General features: G+C 53.8%; 1 protein-coding gene across 1 annotated transcript in view; it reads right to left on the bottom strand.

Annotated features, from left to right (window-relative positions):
* Positions 1–6,920: 6,920 nt before the first annotated feature.
* The window catches only part of UBAC1 (UBA domain containing 1), a 30,356-nt gene continuing 16,780 nt past the window's right edge, over positions 6,921–20,496 (bottom strand). The window contains exons 8-10 of the mRNA XM_030920061.1: positions 14,876–14,962; positions 10,505–10,643; positions 6,921–7,466 (exon numbers count right to left, since the gene is read on the bottom strand). Of these exons, the coding sequence (XP_030775921.1) occupies positions 7,351–7,466; positions 10,505–10,643; positions 14,876–14,962 (342 nt within the window). The 3' untranslated portion in view covers positions 6,921–7,350. The remainder of the gene's footprint in view (positions 7,467–10,504; positions 10,644–14,875; positions 14,963–20,496) is intronic.

Here is a 20,496-nt window from a genome sequence, read left to right as displayed (position 1 = left end):
TAGGAGGCTCTCATGGTTAGGAGGCTCTCATGGATAGGAGGCTCTCATGGTTAGGAGGCTCTCATGGTTAGGAGGCGCTCATGGTTAGGAGGCGCTCATGGTTAGGAGGCTCTCATGGTTAGGAGGCTCTCATGGTTAGGAGGCTCTCATGGTTAGGAGGCTCCGCCACGTCTGCACATGGGGTTCCTTCTCACCAGCCTGCGCTGGGCCCACAATGCCAACCGTGCCTTTCCTCTGGCCGAGGCTGTGCCCAGCACATGAATGCTCTGCCCACCCCACATCCCACAAATGGCAGCTCATCCTCCTGCCTTCCTGTGGGACCGAGCACGCCTCCGAGGGCAGCGAAGGGCACAGGTACGAACCCCACAGCTAGGCTGAGGCTGACCCAGGCAGGCCCCGCCTGCTCCCTGGATGCACAGAGGCCCCCGATGGTGCTGTCCCCACACCCCCAGCAGGACTATCCTCTGGGATTCAGGCTCCTGTGGTCTATGGCTCCCATGCTCCCCGTCCCAGCCCCCCCTCCCACCCGCCTGTTCCAGCGAGTGTTTTCCAAGTGCCTCCACGACCACCCAGCCCTGAAACGGGACAGAGCAGGGCCCTGACCTCGAGAAGGATGCGGGCTGGTGGACCCTCAGCCTCTCCCACAACCGGTACCTCCTGGAGCCCTCCAGTCCCCACCAGCTAACAGTGAGCCCCACCTCTGCCTTCAGACTCCTCACCCGGCGTCCCACCACCATGCTATCTCGCTGTAGTGGCCCAAGTGGCTGGGCCACCTCGCTCTGTGCGTGGGGGGAGGAATCCCCTGCTTGTGTGGACAGCGCCTACAGCAGGCATGGCAATGTCTTGAGCACACGATCTCAGGGGAAGTCACCCCTCCAGCGGCTGACCCACGCTGTCCTGGAATCTCCGCGTGATCCCACTCCACGAGGAAACACGTGTGTCATTGCCGAGCTCGGCCGCCTGCACAGGAGGGAAGCTGGCCAAGTGAGCACTCGAACTCCCTCCAACTTCCCTGCATACAGGTGACCTGCCTCAGCGCCACACCCTGGTCTAGAGCCCTGAGCATGGCCACGGGGGCCTGCCCGAAAGAAGAAAAACAGCTTAGCAGAAGCTCAAAATGACACCGATGGCCCTTATCTCAACAGAAGGATGTGCACTGGCACACTGTGTGGGAGCACCCATGCCCCCCAGAGCCGGGCAGCCTGGCCCAATGGGCTGAGAAGCCACTTGGCCCTCAGCAGCTGGAACAAAACTGCGCTCAGAGCCAGGGTTGGGCAGCTGCCTGCCCCTAGCTCATGGGCCACTGTGGCAAAGGGCACACGCGGACGGCGGCGTTACTGGTCATGGAACTGAAGTCCACATAAAGGAAGAATTTCTAGTTTGCCAGCCACTTTGTTTCACCTTCTAAGATACGACCTCAGCCCTAAAATACGCGCGCCGGACACAGGCTTTGTTCACAGGGACGGTGTCTCGCCCCTGTGTGCACTGATGGCCTGGCCCAGGGAAGCGGCAGGACCGCGACCAGGACCAGAACGCTCCCCACCCCGCCAGCAGCCGGTGCAGGAGCAGAAACCACATTCACCAGGGCAGCTGCGACGTGCCTTCCAGAACCCACCTGTGCACGGCCCACAGCCCCGGGGAAGGCCTCGGCGGCACAGGGTGTTTATTCACCGCTGTGGCTCTTCCCAGAACTCCACGACTGCAAGCAAACTGCCACCAGGTTAAAATGTGGATCCACGCTCACCAGAGGACAGGGCTGAGTGAGAACGCACATCCCTGACCCCAGGGCCTCGGGGGGGCTGAAAGGCAGGCGCAGCAGAACACAGGGCCAGTGGAGGAGGCGCACCTGGGGAAGCTGCGTGTGCAGGACCAGCCAACGGCAGCAAACTCAGCATCTCTGAGGAAAGGCACACGCTTCCCTCCTCACGGCCACCACATCAGGCAGGTGTTGGTGTGACCCCTCACCCACCTCATGGATGCTCAGGCCACAGCAAGATGATGAGCCGGGCAGCCATCGAACCCCTGGAAAGCACGGCTCCGCAGCCCGCAGTACCGGGAGCCGCCCCAAGGACACACCTGTCCAGAGGTTCCTGGGAAGCAATTTCCAACATTGACTCTTAAACCCACTGAGGAGAACATGCTCTTCCGACTCGCAAGTTTGCCAAAAGAGGATGGCGGGCAAGGGGGGCTGGCTAGACCCTGCTGGCGTAGGACAGGCCAAGGGCCTGTGGCCTGGCAGGAGGCTAGGGGACAGGCATCTCTGGACCCAGGTCCTGGAGCAGGAGGCCCAGGGCTCGCAGGCCTGTAGCCCTGCCCACTTCTCCTGAGCAGCACCTGCATCAAGCAGAGCCATCCAGACGGGCTGACCGCGGACAAGCGTCTCGGGTGCTTCCTTGCCTCCGCCGCCTCCCTGACTTCAAACACACTTATAAAACCGAGTTCCCAGCATTTGGTTGGGAAACACCACTGGGTTTCCACACTGACTGCATTTTGTTGAAAGTAACACCCATCAAGCTGGGTTACATGTGAAGCTTTGAGGGAAAGGGCTCTCCACAGGGCACGTTTAACTGCCCGGCCTCATAATCGGAAAATACAGGGTGTCCATCTCAGACCGACCATGCCTCCCAGTGATCCCCACGAGGCCACACAGCCACCTGGCCCGTGCATGCCCGCTGGGGTGAGGGGCACGCGGGGGGTGGTCTGTGGACGCGGCAGAGCCGCTGTGCTGCTCGTTCTTGTTTCTCCCGTCACCGGGACCCTCAGCAAGCCCAGCCCTGCCCCAAGGGGGACTGTGGGCCCAAGCAGCTGGCAGGGGATGGCCTTGTCCTGCCCAGCTTTCCCAGGGCCGGCCCAGCCCTCAGCAGCTGAGACTGAGAATGAGGCTGCCTGAGCCTTGAAACAAATTTAAACCGTATTTCCGGCATAGTCTTCATTCTGAGTTTTCCAGGAAGGCTGCTACCAGGTCAACCGTCCTTTGCTGAATTTGGAACTTTATCCAGGACAGAGGCCCACTCCTGAGAATCACAGCTGATGACCAAACCCCACGGACGCTGTCACCGAGCCCATCCCGGCCTCAGCCCGAACGCGTCACTCTCAATGTCAGAGTGAGTCCACTCACAGGGATAAGGGACTGATGACTACACTCTTCCTTCCCCAGTGCCGCCACCTGAGAATCCACACTCTCAAATGCACGATTTGTTAACATTGCTACCTGAACTTTTCTCTTCCATTCCTGTATGGTCAATGGACTTTTTGTTTGTTTTATTTTTGAGATGGAGTCTTGCTCTGTCGCCCAGGCTGGAGTGCAGTGGCATCATCTCAGCTCACTGCAACCTCTGCCTCCCGGGTTCAAGCAATTCTCCTGCCTCAGCCTCCCTAGTAGCTGGGAATACAGGCACCCGCCACCACGCCCAGCTAATTTTTTATTTTTTTTGAGATGGAGTCTTGTTCTGTCACCCAGGCTGCAGTGCAGTGGCATCATCTCAGCTCACTGCAACCTCCGCCTCCTGGGTTCACGCCATTCTCCTGCTGCAGCCTCCCAAGTAGCTGGGACTACAGGCGCCTACCACCATGCCCAGCTAATTTTTTGTATTTTTTGTAGAGAGGGGTCTCACTATGTTGCCCAGCCTGGTCTCAAACTCCCAAGCTCAGGCGATCCTCCCACTTTGGCCTCCTAAAGTGCTGGTATTATAAGCATGAGCCACCACACACACCTGGCCCCAGTAGGCTTTTCTTACTGAGGGATCTCCTGAGACAGGGCCTTGCTCTGCTGCCCAGGCTGGAGTGCAAAGCTGCAGTGGTTTACTGCAGCTTTGACCTCCTGGGCTCAAGTGATCCCCGTGTCTCAGCCTCCCCAAGTAGCTGGGACTACAGGTACATATCACCTTGCCCTGCTAATTTTTGCATGTTTTGGTAGAAACAGGGTCTCACTATGTTGCCCAGGCTAGTCTCGAACCCCTGAGCTTGTCAAGAGATCCTCCTGCTGATCCTCGACCTCCCAAAGTGCTGGGACTCCAGGCGCCGCTCACCCGGCCTCCTGAAGCATCCTAACAGGAGACACGCATGAGTTCCTGTGAAGCCCGATGGGGTGACTCCCTTACCTGCACCCACCTGCCCAGGGCTGGGATGTACCTGGGCCAGCCCAGCACCCCCGGGACATTCTCAGCTGGGGACTTCGCTTTTCTGTAGAGGATGAGAATGGAAACACAGAGCCCCGAGCGCCCTGTCCAGGGCCGTGCTTTAAGTTTAATGTGCACGGGAAGGCTGTAGCCCCAGGGCCCAGCCCACAGCTTCAGGATGGGGCAATTTCACAGTGTGGGAGCAGAGCAGGAAAGAAAACAGATAGGAGACCTATGAACTATGTATTTTGAATTTGCAGAATAAAAGATTTACTTGCCATTCAAAAAACAAAACACAGGCCGGGCGTGGTGACTCACGCCTGTAATCCCACCACTTTGGGAGGCTGAGGCAGGTGGATCATGAGGTCAGGAGTTCCAGACCAACAAGGCCAACATGGTGAAACCCTGTCTCTACTAAAAATACAAAAATTAGCTGGCTGCGGTGGCGCACGCCTGTAATCCCAGCTACTCAAGAGGCTGAGGCAGGAGAATTGCTTGAACTCAGGAGGCAGAGGTTGCAGTGAGCTGAGATAGTGCCACTGCACTCCAGCCTGGGAGACAGAGACTCCATCTCAGGAAAAAACGAAAAAAAACAAAACACAACACAACACAGGCCGGGTGCAGTGGCTCACGCCTGTAATCCCAGCACTTTGGGAGGCTGAGGCAGGCAGATCATGAGGTCAGGAGTTCGAGATCAGCAAGGCCAACATGGTGAAACCCTGTCTCTACTAAAAATACAAAAATTAGCTGGCTGTGGTGGCACACGCCTGTAGTCTTAGCTACTCAGGAGGCTGAGGCAGGAGAACTGCTTGAACTCAGGAGGCAGAGGTAGAAGTGAGCTGAGATTGCGCCACTGCACTCCAGCCTGGGAGACAGAGAGACTCCGTCTCAGGAAAAAAAAAAAAAAAGAAAGAAAGAAACACAGGCCAGGCGCGGTGGCTCATGCCTGTAATCCCAGCACTTTGGAAGGCAGAGGTGGGTGGATCACTTGAGGCCAGGAGTTCGATACCAGCCTGGCCAACATGGCGAAACCCAGTCTCTACTAAAAATACAAAACTTACTGAGCATAGTGGTGGGTGCCTATAATCCAAGCTACTGGGGAGGCTGAGGCAGGAGAATTGCTTGAGCCCAGGGGGTGGAGGATGCAGTAAGTCAAGATTGCGCCACTTCACTCTAGCCTGGGCAAACAGTGAGACTCCATCTCAAAAAAAAAAAAAAAAAATTAGACGTTGTGGCATGCATCTGTAATCCCAGCTACTCGGGAGGGTGAGGTTCGAGAATCACTTGAACCTGACAGGTAGGGGTTGCAGTAAGCCAAGATCAAGTTACTGCACTCCAGCCTGGGCAACAGAGTGAGATTATCTCAAAAAACCCTGTCTCTACCGAAAATACAAAAAATTAGCCAGGCGTGGTGGCGGGCACCTGTATTCCCAGCTACTTGGGAGGCTGAGGCAGGAGAATGGCGTGAACCCAGGAGGTGGAGTTTGTAGTGAGCCGAGATCGCGCCACTGCACTCCAGCCTGGGTGACAGAGCAAGACTCCATCTCAAAGGAAAAAAAAAAAAGAAGTGAGATTCGTGGGCTGGGCACAGTGGCTCACGCCTGTAATCCCAGCACTTTGGGAGGCCCAGGTGGGCAGATCACGAGGTCAGGAGATCAAGACCATCCTGGCTAACATGGTGAAACCCCGTCTCTACTAAAAATACAAAAAACTAGCCGGGCATGGTGGCAGGTGCCTGTAGTCCCAGCTACTCGGGACTAGGCAGGAGAATGGCGTGAACCCGGGAGGTGGAGCTTGCAGTGAGCCAATATCGTACCACTGCACTCCAGCCTGGGCGACAGAGCGAGATGCTGTCTCAAAAAGAAAAAAATGTGAGATTCGCAACTTTTGAAAAGCATTTTTAGTATTTCTGCCCAAAGAGTTTAAACTGGCCGGGAGCGGTGGCTCAAGCCTGTAATCCCAGCACTTTGGGAGGCCGAGACGGGCGGATCACGAGGGTCAGGAGATCGAGACCATCCTGGCTAACACGGTGAAACCCCGTCTCTACCAAAAAAAAAAAAAAATACAAAAACTAGCCGGGCGAGGTGGCGGGCGCCTGTAGTCCCAGCTCCTCGGGAGGCTGAGGCAGGAGAATGGCGTAAACCTGGGAGGCGGAGCTTGCAGTGAGCTGAGATCCGGCCACTGCACTCCAGTCCGGGCAACAGAGCGAGACTCCGCCTCAAAAAAAAAAAAAGAGTTTAAACTAACTTTAGTTTTAAATCTAAACCTCAAAAACAATGAAGAGACCTAGACATGTGAAGAGAAACATTTTCTGAAAACATTCTTACTCAGCTAAAATGCAGCCAGAGCTCTGCTAAGGTTCCCACACCAGTGGGCAGGGAAGGGAAGAGGAGGGGCTGGTTCAGAAGAGAAGTTCAAAACAAACAGCTTGGAACCGACTGCTTCCAACAACAATGAGCAGGCTTCACAAAAAACAAAACTAATTTTCTCATTTTAAGACACAGGTAATGGTAATGTTTTTTAAAACGAAAAAAAAGGAGGAAGCCAGAGGCAGGCAGGGGCTGCCGTGCTCAGGCCCAGCACCTGTGTCCCGGGAATATGGGCTCAGCTCCAATACAATACAATTAAATCCAATACAACATGAGGCTTTGCCCACCAAACAACGCCACGAGACTGCCCACATGCCGCAGTGGCCCCGGCGCCCACCCCGGGTGAGAGCAGCGAGCACGGAGCCGTGGGGATGCAGCCTCCCAGGGACGCATGGGCTGCTTCTGCAGCACCAAGAAAAGACCAAGATAGGAAATAGGAAAAGGGATTTTATTAAAGAAAAGTCATCTGTGAGTGACTAAAGTAGCATGCTTGACGTTAACACTCTGGGTTGAAACCTACCTCCGTCAAATAACACGTGGACTCTCCAAGCAAACGTCTACGGGGCAATTCAAGCAGCAACTCAAGAGCCCAGAGGAGCACTGGAGAGGAGGCCCTCACTCCACTTCCCAGCACGACAACCACTTTTTTGTAAACACCTGGCAGATGCTAAAAATACGGCTTTACACACTACCGTCACCGAAGTTTATAAGCAGTAAGATCAGAGAGCGGGAGCAGCCGCGGTGCCTCTAACAGTCCAGGGCCGAGGTGCTGAAGGTGAGTTTCCAGGTGAGGTCCGCTCTGCCCAGTCTCGGGCCGTGCCAGGGGGCTGCTGTGGCCGGACAGCCGAGGGGAACAGCGCCACCTACGTGCGATTTAGTGTCTGGAAGATTCTAGAGATTTGCAGCATGACGGGACCCGTTTCCGGATCATTCATCCACTGGGTGCTGTTCAGCGGGTTCTCTAGCATGTCTTCAAACGCTGCAGGGAAAACAGAGCCAGCCTGACTGCCCATGCCCCCACTCTGCCAACAGGCACAGGCGTGACTTTCCTCTTCTGCAGCTTCCTAATGAAGAGGGTGTGTCTCCAATACAAAGGCCACACAGAGCTCACTGCTAAGTGTGCACTCTCAGGCTGAAACCCACCCAACTCTGTCAGATGCACCCATCAAATCAGATCTGATCACAATCATGCACTCAATTCTGGCAGGTGGGCAGCATGCCTGCGCATGCTCATGGCACCCACACTCTGGGCAGCTGTCTGGCAGCCGCCAGGGCTCAAAAATCATCTCCCCCAACAACTCCACTTCCAATCCCACCTCGAGAAGGTCAACAGATGCAGAAAGGACACACAAAGACACTGATGCAAAGTTAACAACAAACTGGAAAAACGTAATGCTCAGCCTTAAGAAAATTACTTCTTTAAAAAACCAGCGCATTTAAAATGCAACACAGCCCTTCTTCAAAATGGAAACTTGGGTTTTCACAGCTTTACAAAGCTGTTTCCCCCAAACAGGTGGATTTTAGCAAACAGCTCTCCACCCCACCCATGGTGAGGGAGCACGCGTTCTGCTGGCTGCCGGCCCCTCTGCAGGATCGATGGCTCCATGCTGACCTGACACACATGGATGCGCTTCAGCATAAGTGGCCCCAGGTCTACAGGCTCCAGGGACAGTGCTCACTACAGGAGTTCACAGCCATTCATGGCCCAGTAGCCCGTGGCTGAGCACAGAGCTCAGAGTGAACCCGACTTGGCTCTGTTCGTGATTGGAAACAACCCCCAGGCCCTAAAACAACCCCTGGTGCTCTGATTAAAAGTCCCCAAAAACTACTTTAAAATCTCTGAAAAAGCCGGGCGCGGTGGCTCAAGCCTGTAATCCCAGCACTTTGGGAGGCCAAGGCGGGCGGATCACAAGGTCAGGAGATCGAGACCATCCTGGCGAACACGGTGAAACTAAAAATATAAAAAACTAGCCAGGCAAAAAAAAAAAAAAAAAAAAAAAAAAAACTAGCCGGGCGAGGTGGCAGGCGCCTGTAGTCCCAGCTACTCAGGAGGCTGAGGCGGGAGAATGGCGTGAACCCGGGAGGCGGAGCTTGTAGTGAGCCGAGATCGCGCCACTGCACTCCAGCCTGGGTGACAGAGCGAGACTCCGTCTCAAAAAAAAAAAAAAAAAAAAAATCACCCTGAAGGATATCAAAACATGGGATTCTGCCCATTAGCATGAGTAAATAAACCAGAAACTGAACAACGGCATCTGCAGCACAAATAAATGGGAAAAGGGTCCGCATCCAGGAGGTGAGGACCTTTTCGAATGAATAAGAAAACAATCCGGGCCGGGCGCGGTGGCTCAAGCCTGTAATCCCAGCACTTTGGGAGGCCGAGACGGGCGGATCATGAGGTCAGGAGATTGAAACCATCCTGGCTAACATGGTGAAACCCCGTCTCTACTAAAAAATACAAAAAACTGGCCGGGCGCGGTGGCTCACGCCTGTAATCCCAGCACTTTAGGAGGCCGAGACGGGCGGATCACGAGGTCAGGAGATCGAGACCATCCTGGCTAACACGGTGAAACCCCGTCTCTACTAAAAAAATACAAAAAACTAGCCGGGCGCGGTGGCGGGCGCCTGTAGTCCCAGCTACTCGGGAGGCTGAGGCGGGAGAATGGCGTGAACCCGGGAGGCGCAGCTTGCAGTGAGCTGAGATCCGGCCACTGCACTCCAGCCCGGGCGACAGAGCGAGACTCCGTCTCAAAAAAAAAATAAAAGAAAACAATCCAAGAGAAAAGAAGGCCAAACACTGAGCGGAAGGTCTCTCACGGCCAAGGTTCTACTGACAGCCAATACACTTCTGAAAGAAGGCCAGCCCTCAAGATCAGGGCACGGCCATCACAGCTTCCAGAGACACTTCCAGCCTGCTTGGGTGGTAAAGGCCCTCCCAACATCCCGGAACTCGGCTCCTGGGGACCAAGAGGTCTGTAATCTCAGCACTTTGGGAGGCCGAGGCGGGTGGATCATGAGGTCAGGAGTTCAAGACCAGCCTGGCCAACATGGTGAAACCCGACTCTACTAAAATACAAAAAATTAGCCAAGCGTGGTAATGCACGCCTATAATCCCAGGTTCTCAGGAGGCTGAGGCAGGAGAATTGCTTGAACCTGGGAGGCGGAGGTTGCAGTGAGCCGAGATCACGCCATTACACGCCAGCCTGGGTGACAAGGGGAGGCGCTGTCTCAAAAAATAAAAAAAAAGGGGGGAACATCAGGAGTGGCACCACATGCAGACAACCCAATGACCCCTGGATTCCCGGTGCCTTCCATCAACAAAACACTCCACAACCCCCACAAAGAACGCAGTCGGTCAGTCACAGAGCCCTGCTTAAAACGTGATTCTACTTACACAAAGGTAGTAACAAATGAGAGATTGTTTGAGGAGACACAAATATGGCAAAACTCTACAGGGAAGCAGAGAGGTAAGCCGCGGCCACGGCGACAGCCAGGCTGGAGGGAGGGATGAGGTGCGTAGGGGAGGGGTACCCCAGGCCCAGAGCTGAATGGCAGATACACGGCTATTAGTTTTATCCTTCTTTAAAGTTACATCATCATATACACTTTTGCATGTAGGTATCTGACAATAAAAATAAACAATTGCCATCGAAGACCCTGAGGAATAGTAAGAGCAAAAGCCCACACCACGCCTTGTTCTCATGTGAGTTCCTAAGCTGCTGGTGTGGTCTCCACCCTGCTGGCCCTCGGAAAGCCACTGGCACTGGCTTTCTGAAGCCTGTGTCAGAGTCATCGTGCAGGAGACAGTCACACCACGATCAGAACCTGACCTGTGGGCTCCATGGTGACGTAGCAGAGCTACACCCACAGGATGCCAACCTGCATGGCAGGACGTGCTGCCAGCGCATGGCGATCCTCAGTGCTGGATCCTCCGCGTTGCCTCCACAGCACCCGCACGGCCTACGAGGGAACCAGCCAGCCTCCCCGACCCACGACTTAGCATAAAGAAGGCGCACATACCTAGCAATGTTTTTGGGTTGGTGAGGCCCAGCTGCACCACTGGGTTATCCAGGATGGCCTGAAAGAGAGGACTGTCGGGGTCGATGCCCTTGTCCAGCTCCTCCGGAGAGGGCTTCCGGTCCCCCAGCAGCCACTCGCACTGCAAAGCCAAGAGCATCAATGCCACTGTTACCACCTTCAGTGCCTCTGCAAGACGCCACCTTTCTATTGAGCCCCCGAGGCTGATCTCACTGGAAGGGACCCTACCATGAAGACAAGCCCAGTCTGGATTCACTGCTGTGCACATCAGACCAGGCCAGACTGAGAAGGAAGAGCTAGTCTGCTTTTCTCTGCAGACGCTGGCATTGCAGATCACTGACTGCTGCCGCTTCCCCAGCTACCTGGGCCAGCATGGCCCACCCAAAAGTGCTGGAAAAGTAATTAACAAATGTACCAAGTGCCCAGCTTGCCTGTGGTCCTGTTATGGACAGTCAGTAGTGCTGGAGCCATGAGGACACAGGCTCCTCATCTCTGTCTTGGAGGTGTGAGCCACCAACTCCACTGGCATGGGGGATGGTGGGGGGTGTCGGCCACCACAGGGCCCTCCCCAGGCACAGCTCCATCAGCACAGCTGGCACACGGGCACAGGACAGGAATCATTCTTAAAGAGCCAGTTTAACCAGATAAATGGGCTGGGTGTGGTGGCTCATGCATGTAATCCCAGCACTTCGGAAGCCAAAGCAGGAGGATCGATTGAAGCCAGGAATTCAAGATCGGCCTGGGCAACAAAGGAGATCTCACCTCTAAAAAACTAAAATCAATTAGTTGGGCATGGTGGTGTGTGCCTGTGGTCCCAGCTACTCAGGAGGCTGAGGCGGGAGGATCGCTTGAGCCCAGGAGGTCGAGGCTGCAGTGAGTGTGATCACACTGCTGCATTCCAGCCTAGGGGACAGAGTGAGACTCTGATTCCAAAAAAATTTAAAAAAAAAAAAAAAAAAAGATAAATGAACAAATTACCCACCCATAAAATAGGTACATATAAGACACCCTTTTAAAAAGACAAAGCCTAGAATTCTGTATTTTTAAATTTTTTACTGTTTGCGCCATCTATCCTATTGTCTCACTTAAAGAGCCACATAGCCGGCTGCATGTGAAAGTAGACAAACACATCGCCTCTACCATGCCCGGGGCACTCATGAGTGAGGCTCCCAGCACTCACCCAGCCTGACACTCACGCGCTACAGCCGACACTCACTACAGTCAACAGTCACTCACTACAGCCCAACACTCACCACAGCCTGACATTCACTCACTACAGTCGACACTCACCAGAGCCCAACACTCACCACAGCCCGACACTCACTACAGTCGACACTCACTCACTACAGCCCAACACCACAGCCTGACACTCACTAGTCGATGCTCACTACAGCCCAACACTCACCACAGCCTGACACTCACTCACTACAGTCGACACTCACTCACTACAGCCCAACACTCACCACAGCCCAACACTCACTCACCACAGCCCGACACTCACTCACCACAGCCCGACACTCACTCACCACAGCCCGACACTCACTCACCACAACTGACACTCACCACAGCCTGACACTCACTCACCACAGGACATTCACCACAGCCCGACACTCACTCACTATAGCCTGACACTCACTCACCACAGCCCGACACTCACCACAGCCCGACACTCACTCACCACAGCCTGACACTCACCAGAGCCCGACACTCACTCACCACAGCCTAACATTCACTCACCACAGCCCGACACTCACCACAGCTGACACTCACCACAGCCCGACATTCACCACAGCCCAACACTCACTCACTACAGCCCAACACTCACTCACCACAGCCCAACACTCACCAGAGCCCCAACACTCACCACAGCCAGACACTCACTCACCACAGCCCGACACTCACCAGAGCCCAACACTCACTCACCACAGCCCAACACTCACTCACCACAGCCCGACACTCACCACAGCCCAACACTCACTCACCACAGCCCGACACTCACCACAGCCCAACACTCACTCACCACAGCCCGACACTCACTCACCACAGCCCAACACTCACCACAGCCTGACACTCACCAGAGCCTGACACTCACCACAGCCCGACACTCACTCACCACAACTGACACTCACCACAGCCTGACACTCACTCACCACAGGACATTCACCACAGCCCGACACTCACTCACTATAGCCTGACACTCACTCACCACAGCCCGACACTCACCACAGCCCGACACTCACCACAGCCCGACACTCACTCACCACAGCCTGACACTCACCAGAGCCCGACACTCACTCACCACAGCCTAACATTCACTCACCACAGCCCGACACTCACCACAGCTGACACTCACCACAGCCCGACATTCACCACAGCCCAACACTCACTCACTACAGCCCAACACTCACTCACCACAGCCCAACACTCACCAGAGCCCCAACACTCACCACAGCCCAACACTCACTCACCACAGCCCAACACTCACTCACCACAGCCCAACACTCACTCACCACAGCCCGACACTCACCACAGCCCAACACTCACTCACCATAGCCCGACACTCACCACAGCCCAACACTCACTCACCACAGCCCGACACTCACCACAGCCCAACACTCACTCACCACAACCTGACACTCACCATAGCCCAACACTCACCAGAGCCCGACACTCACTCACCACAGCCTGACACTCACCACAGCCGACACTCACCACCACCCGACACTCACTCACCACAGCCCGACACTCACTCACCACAGCCGACACTCACCATCGCCCGACACTCACCACAGCCGACACTCACCAGAGCCCAACACTCACCACAGCCCGACACTCACTCACCACAGCCCGACACTCACTCACCACAGCCCAACACTCACCAGAGCCTGACACTCACTCGCCACAGCCTGACACTCACCACAGCCAACACCCACCACAGTCCAACACTCACTTACCACAGCCTGACACTCACCAGAGCCCAACACTCACTCACCACAGCCCAACACTCACTCACCACAGCCAACATTCACCACTGCCCGACACTCACCACAGCTGACACTCACCAGAGCCTGACAGTCACTCACTACAGTTGACACTCACTCACTACAGCCCGACACTCACCACTGCCCAACACTCACTCACCACAGCCCGACACTCACTCACCACAGCCCAACACTCACCAGAGCCTGACACTCACTCGCCACAGCCCAACACTCACCACAGCCAACACTCACCACAGTCCAACACTCACTTACCACAGCCCGACACTCACCAGAGCCCAACACTCACTCACCACAGCCCAACACTCACTCACCACAGCCAATACTCACTCACCACAGCCGACACTCACCACAGCTCGACACTCACTCACCACAGCCAATACTCACTCACCACAGCCAACACTCACCACAGTCCGACACTCACTCACCACAGCCCGACACTCACTCACCACAGCTGATACTCACTCACCACAGCCGACACTCACCATAGCCCGACACTCACTCACCACAGCCCAACACTCACTCACCACAGCCAATACTCACTCACCACAGCCGACACTCACCACAGCCCAACACTCACTCACCACAGCCAACACCACAGCCTGACACTCACTCACCACAGCCCGACACTCACTCACCACAGCCTGACACTCACCACAGCCCAACACTCACTCACCACAGCCCAACACTCACTCACCACAGCCCGACACTCACCACAGCCCAACACTCACTCACCACAGCCCGACACTCACTCGCCACAGCCTGACACTCACCACAGCCCAACACTCACTCACCACAGCCTGACACTCACTCACCACAGCCCGACACTCACTCACCACAGCGCGACACTCACTCACCACAGCCCGACACTCACTCACCAGAGCCCAACACTCACCACAACCCGACACTCACCAGAGCCCAACACTCACTCACCACAGCCCGACACTCACTCACCACAGCCAATACTCACTCACCACAGCCGACACTCACCACAGCTCGACACTCACTCACCACAGCCAATACTCACTCACCACAGCCGACACTCACCACAGTCCGACAATCACTCACCACAGCCCGACACTCACTCACCACAGCTGATACTCACTCACCATAGCCGACACTCACCATAGCCCGACACTCACTCACCACAGCCCAACACTCACTCACCACAGCTGATACTCACTCACCACAGCCGACACTCACCACAGCCCAACACTCACTCACCACAGCCAACACCACAGCCTGACACTCACTCACCACAGCCCGACACTCACTCACCACAGCCTGACACTCACCACAGCCCAACACTCACTCACCACAGCCCGACACTCACTCACCACAGCCCGACACTCACCGCGGCATTCTGTTGGTTGTTGTTCACTCTGAGGGCGTCTATCACCTCCTTCTCGTCGAATCCCATCTCCATCAGGGAAATGACGGCCTAGAGGACAGCACAGCCGTTAGCTTGCTGGGGGCGGCAGGAGGCCGAGGAACCAGTGCCCTGCATGCAGAGAGGGGGCCCTGCTCCCCGGCACCCTCGCGGGGGGTGCTCCCAACAGCCCTGCGGACACTCTCCGTCCATGTTCTCTTTCCTCACAGCTCTACTGAAACAGATCGGTTTTCAGCACCCTAAAGCTGAAGAAGTGAAGAGTATGACTGTAGTTAGCAGAGCCAGGGGGTCAGTGCAGCTCCCAGGCTTGTCTTCAGGGAGCCACAGGTTGTGGGGAGAAGCCACAGGTTATGACAGGTAGAAATGCATCGCTTATGTGGACATGAGGCAGTCAGGCCAACTTCAGACCCCTTCAGGTTTGTCCCAGTGACTGTGTGGATAAGACTGTCTCAGCAGCCACTGCAGGTTTACCCCAGAGGGGCTTGTTACCCAAGAATAAGTGGCATTAGAGAAAGGCCACGTCGGCCGGGCGCGGTGGCTCAAGCCTGTAATCCCAGCACTTTGGGAGGCCGAGACGGGCGGATCACGAGGTCAGGAGATCGAGACCATCCTGGCTAACACGGTGAAACCCCGTCTCTACTAAAAAATACAAAAAACTAGCCGGGCGAGGTGGCGGGCGCCTGTAGTCCCAGCTACTCTGGAGGCTGAGGCAGGAGAATGGTGTAAACCCGGGAGGCGGAGCTTGCAGTGAGCTGAGATCCGGCCACTGCACTCCAGCCTGGGCCGCAGAGCGAGACTCCGTCTCAAAAAAAAAAAAAAAAAAAAAAGAGAAAGGCCACGTCAGTAAATGCAATCTCAGTGGAAACAAAAATGTCATTGTAATCCGTGAAAAAAGGTTTTATTCAGATTTTATCTTAGAAAAAAAATCCTAAAACTAATTTTTTAATTTTAATATCGAACAAAACTTAAGCTACAACTAAACATATACTAATTCGTTTTTGGGGAAGGACGTACATTTTTCTGGTCACAATTCATGTAACAAGATAATACGTCCTTTACTCTGGAGATTTATAACACAATGTTAAAGGGGTCCGTTTTGAAAAAATATAAATAAATAAAATGAAGGCTTCATCAAAATTTCAAGGGCCTCTCCTAATCCCTGAAAGGTCAGATCCCACTCTCTTGAAGCCCCCAGAGTCCTCTCCATCTTTGTCAGTTTTCCGGCCACCATAAGGCCATTAAGTGGAGGGGTGCCGGCCCCACACAGCTCCCAGCACCACCCAGGCTGACTTCATGCAGCACCGCGCCCCACGGACCGTGCATGTCCGCAGCCTGTCTAGCTGGACTGCATTGTCAGATGCTTCCAAGAGAACCTGGCAGAAAAAGACTTGAGCTGGGGTAGAGCTCAGGAAGGATGCTGGCTGGAGCTAAACGGTGTGCATGATCAGCTCAAAAGTCCTGGCCAGGCGCACTGGCTTACGCTTGTAATCCCAGCACTTCGGGAGGCCAGGGCGGGAGGATCACCTGAAGTCAGGAGTTTGAGACCAGCCTGGCCAACATGGGGAAACCCCATCTCTACTAAAAATACAAAAATTAGGCCGAGCGCGGTGGCTCAAGCCTGTAATCCCAGCACTTTGGGAGGCCGAGACGGGTGGATCACGAGGTCAGGAGATCGAGACCATCCTGGCTAACACGGTGAAACCCCGTCTCTACTAAAAAAAAATACAAAAAAATAGCCGGGCGATGTGGCGGGCGCCTGTAGTCCCAGCTACTAGGGAGGCTGAGGCAGGAGAATGGCGTAAACCCGGGAGGCGGAGCTTGCAGTGAGCTGAGATCCGGCCACTGCACTCCAGCCTGGGCGACAGAGCGAGACTCCGTCTCAAAAAAAAAAAAAAAAAAAAAATACAAAAATTAGCTGGGCGTGATGGCACACGCCTGTAATCCCAGCTACTCGGGAGGCTGAGGCAGGAGAATCACTTGAGCTCGGGAAGTGGAGGTTGCAGGGACCCGAGATCGTACCACTGTACTCCAGCCTGGGCAACACAGTGATACTCCATCTCAAAAAAGAAAAAAACTCCGTATCTTCTATTTATGGTCTTTCCTGAGCCACATCCTAACTCCAGGAGTTCCAACAATGAACTTTGGAAGAACCCACCGTACAATATTTTGGTATCAAAGTCACATAGAATAGCCTGGAATCTATTGAATTCAAGGACAGGATGCCCTTCTCACTAGCTTCAATAGGAAGCACTCTCCCTCATTTCTACCTCAGCCCAGGAAATGATGCCCCAGTACTGCTGAGGCAACACCTGGCAGCCCCTGCCCTCCCTCCCAGCCCATGGGGGCACAGACTTGCTTATGGACAGCAATGGGAGAGGGGCCTTGCACTCATGGGCTGCAGGACCTCGGGCCCTGTCAGCTCTACCCCCGGCCAGCAGGTATCCTGTCCACCACTGGAAAGGGAGGGGCAGCAGCAAATCTGTTTTGGCCTCAAGTCAGAGCTCTCCAATCCTTTCTCGGTAACGAAGCTAATATCTCGATCCCTACTGGATACTTGCCTGATCTCAAGACTCATACAGAAACCAAAGGGTAGAAGGACTGATAGGCTGGCCCCTCAAGCCTTGACCACCTTGTAACCATTTTCATCAAAGACATTCTATGGAATATTCTGACACAGAGACATGACAGGAGGGAATGACAATGGGGAAGATCTTAGGAAAATGAGCACGTTAAGATTGTTAAGAATGAGCATCTCTATTTAACAAAAAGGCTTAAGGCGGCAAGAAAGAATATGACTAACAACCTCTAAGAGACCGTGTAGCACCACAACACAGGAGAGTGCAAAGTCCAGCCTCAGTGCACAAGGGACCCAGCTGGAGAGTGGCCGCTCCGCCCGACAGGCTTCCAGGATCAGATGTGAACTTGGCTCCCTAGGAGACAAGCACAACGAGACAAACTTTCTGCTAAACCTAGAAATGCTAGATAAAAATAAAACAAAAATGCTTTTAGGCTGGGCACAATGGCTCATGCCTGTAATTCCAGCACTTTGGGAGGCCAGGAGTTCAAGACCAGCCTGGGCAACACAGGGAGATCCCTATGTGTACAAAATTTTAGAAATTAAAACACTAGCCCCATTTGGTGGTGCGTGCCTGTAAGAGCTACTCAGGAGGCTGAAGTAGCATCATTTGAGCCCAGGAGGTCAAGGCTGCAGTAAGCCATGATTGTGCCACCACCCTCTAGCCTGGGTGACACAGTGAAACTGTCTCAAAAAAAAAAAAAAAAAAAAAAAAGAGAGAGAAACTTTTAAATGCATAGCTAAACTCACAAGAAAGGGATATCCACAAGTGATAAAAACCAAGAAGGAAGAGACCAAAAACTAGCTCTATGAAAGGGTGTGCGCAGGGTCTAATGTCCACACACAGACAGAACGTGCGCCTTGGGCCCATGGGAGGTAGACAGTGGGAAATGAGACCCTTACTTAAAACGAGGATGAAAAGATGAGAAGATGCACTAGAAAAGCATTTGTCTCAATGGGATCTAACTAAACTGAAGAGCTTCTGCACAGCAAAAGAAACGACCATCAAAGTGAACAGACAACCTACAGAAGGGAACATTTTTACAATCTATCCACCTGACAAAGGGCTAATATCCATCATCTACATGGAACAAACAAATTTACAAGAAAAAAACAACCCCATTAAAAACTGGGTAAAGGACATGATCAGACACTTCTCAAAAGAAGACAGTTGGCTGGGCGTGGTGGCTTACTACTGTAATCCCAGCACTTTGGGAGGCCGAGGCGGGCAGATCACTTGAGGTCAGGAGTTTGAGACCAGCCTGGCCAACATGGTGAAACCCTGTCTCCACTAAAAACACAAAAATTAGCTGGGCGTGGTGGGTGCATGCCTGTAGTCCCAGCTACTTAGAAGGCTGAGGCAGGAAGAATCCAGCCTGGGCAACAGAGCAAGGATCAACATTACTGATCATTAGAGAAATGCAAATCAAAACCGCAATGAGATACCACCTCATGCCAATCAGAATGATGATTATTAAAAAGTCAAGAAACAACAACCGCTGGTGAGGCTGTGGAGAAACAGGAACGCTTTTACACTGTTGGTGGGAATGTAAATTAGTTTAACCATTGTGGAAGACGCGTGGTGATTCCTCAAAGACCTAGAAATAGAAATACCATCTGACCCCGCAATTCCATTACTGGGTATATACCCAAAGGAATAATAGAAATCATTCTATTATAAAGATACGTGCACACATATGTTCACTGCAGCACTATTCACAATAGCAAAGATACAGAATCAACCCAAATGCCCATGGATAAGAAAAGAAACTGGATAGGCTGGATAAAGAAAATATGGGACATACACACCATGGAATACTATGCAGCCATAAAAAGGAACGAGATCACGTCCTTTGCAGGGTCACGGATAAAGCTGGAAGCCATTGTTCTCAGCAAATTAACACAGGAACAGAAAACCAAGCACCTCATGTTCTCACTCATGAGTGGGAGCTGAACAATGAGAACACATGGACACAGGGAGGGGAACACCACATACTGGGGCCTGCTGGGGACCCGGGGGAGGGAGGGCATCAGGATAAATAGCTAATGCATGCTGGGCTTAATACCTAGGTGATAGGTTGACACGTGCAGCAAACCACCATGGCACATGTTTACCTTTGGAACAAACCTGCACATCCTGCATATGTATCCCAGAACTTAAAATTAAATTAAATGTCAAAAGAAACAAAGAAAAGCATTTGTCTCCATGGGACCCTGTGCAGGGAAGGCCTGAGCTGTGAAGCCGGGGGTTACACTGCAGGACATGAGGGGCAGGGGCCCCACTCATCACCGGCAAAAGCAAACTCAGAATCACCCCAGGTGGGCGTCTACAGCCTGGCCACAGGGAACTCCATGGAAGACATGAGCCCCGCAGGTGAGGCCACAGCACAATGTCACACCTTCCAGGGAAACGATCAGCGCCACACGTGAGACAAGAGCATGCAGATGGAAGCCCTGACGGAGCAGATCTGCCGTCTGAGCGTGTCGGAGAAGACAGAAACTTCCAAGGAGGAAGTAAGACCCGAATCAAAGAACAGGAGAGAGAAGGAAGAATGGGGAGATGAGGTGCGGGCGAGGAAGGTCCACACACACAGGTGCAGGGACCTGCAGCCCTGCAGACAGCGCCATGGAGGTGGTTGGCCAGCCTGAGCGGCCCCTTGCTCACAGACACCCACCACAGCAGATGACCCTCCCGGTCTCCGAGCAGGACCCCCACCCCACAGAGACGCGGCCGAACAGGGGCGGCTTGTGGACATGAGTGGTCAGCAGGAACTGTAAAATGTTGTTTTTCAAAAGGTGACGAATGTGGCAATAGAGAGGAAACTGGGGTGCCTGGATTCAAGCCAGGATAACTTACAGGGGTGCTCAGAAACTCGGGCCGTGGTCCCCAGGCTCACCACTTCCCAGGCCCGCCTATAAACCCCTTCCCCAGTTTCTCTCTCTCCTGGGACAAGAGCCGGCTCAGCCCAAGGTCAGCCACACAGCCCAGCTTCCTTTCTATGGCACCACC

Source organism: Rhinopithecus roxellana, chromosome 16, assembly GCF_007565055.1.
Source record: "Rhinopithecus roxellana isolate Shanxi Qingling chromosome 16, ASM756505v1, whole genome shotgun sequence".
In the NCBI taxonomy this organism is placed as follows: Eukaryota; Metazoa; Chordata; class Mammalia; order Primates; family Cercopithecidae; genus Rhinopithecus; species Rhinopithecus roxellana.
This window is presented reverse-complemented; position numbering and strand designations above follow the sequence as displayed.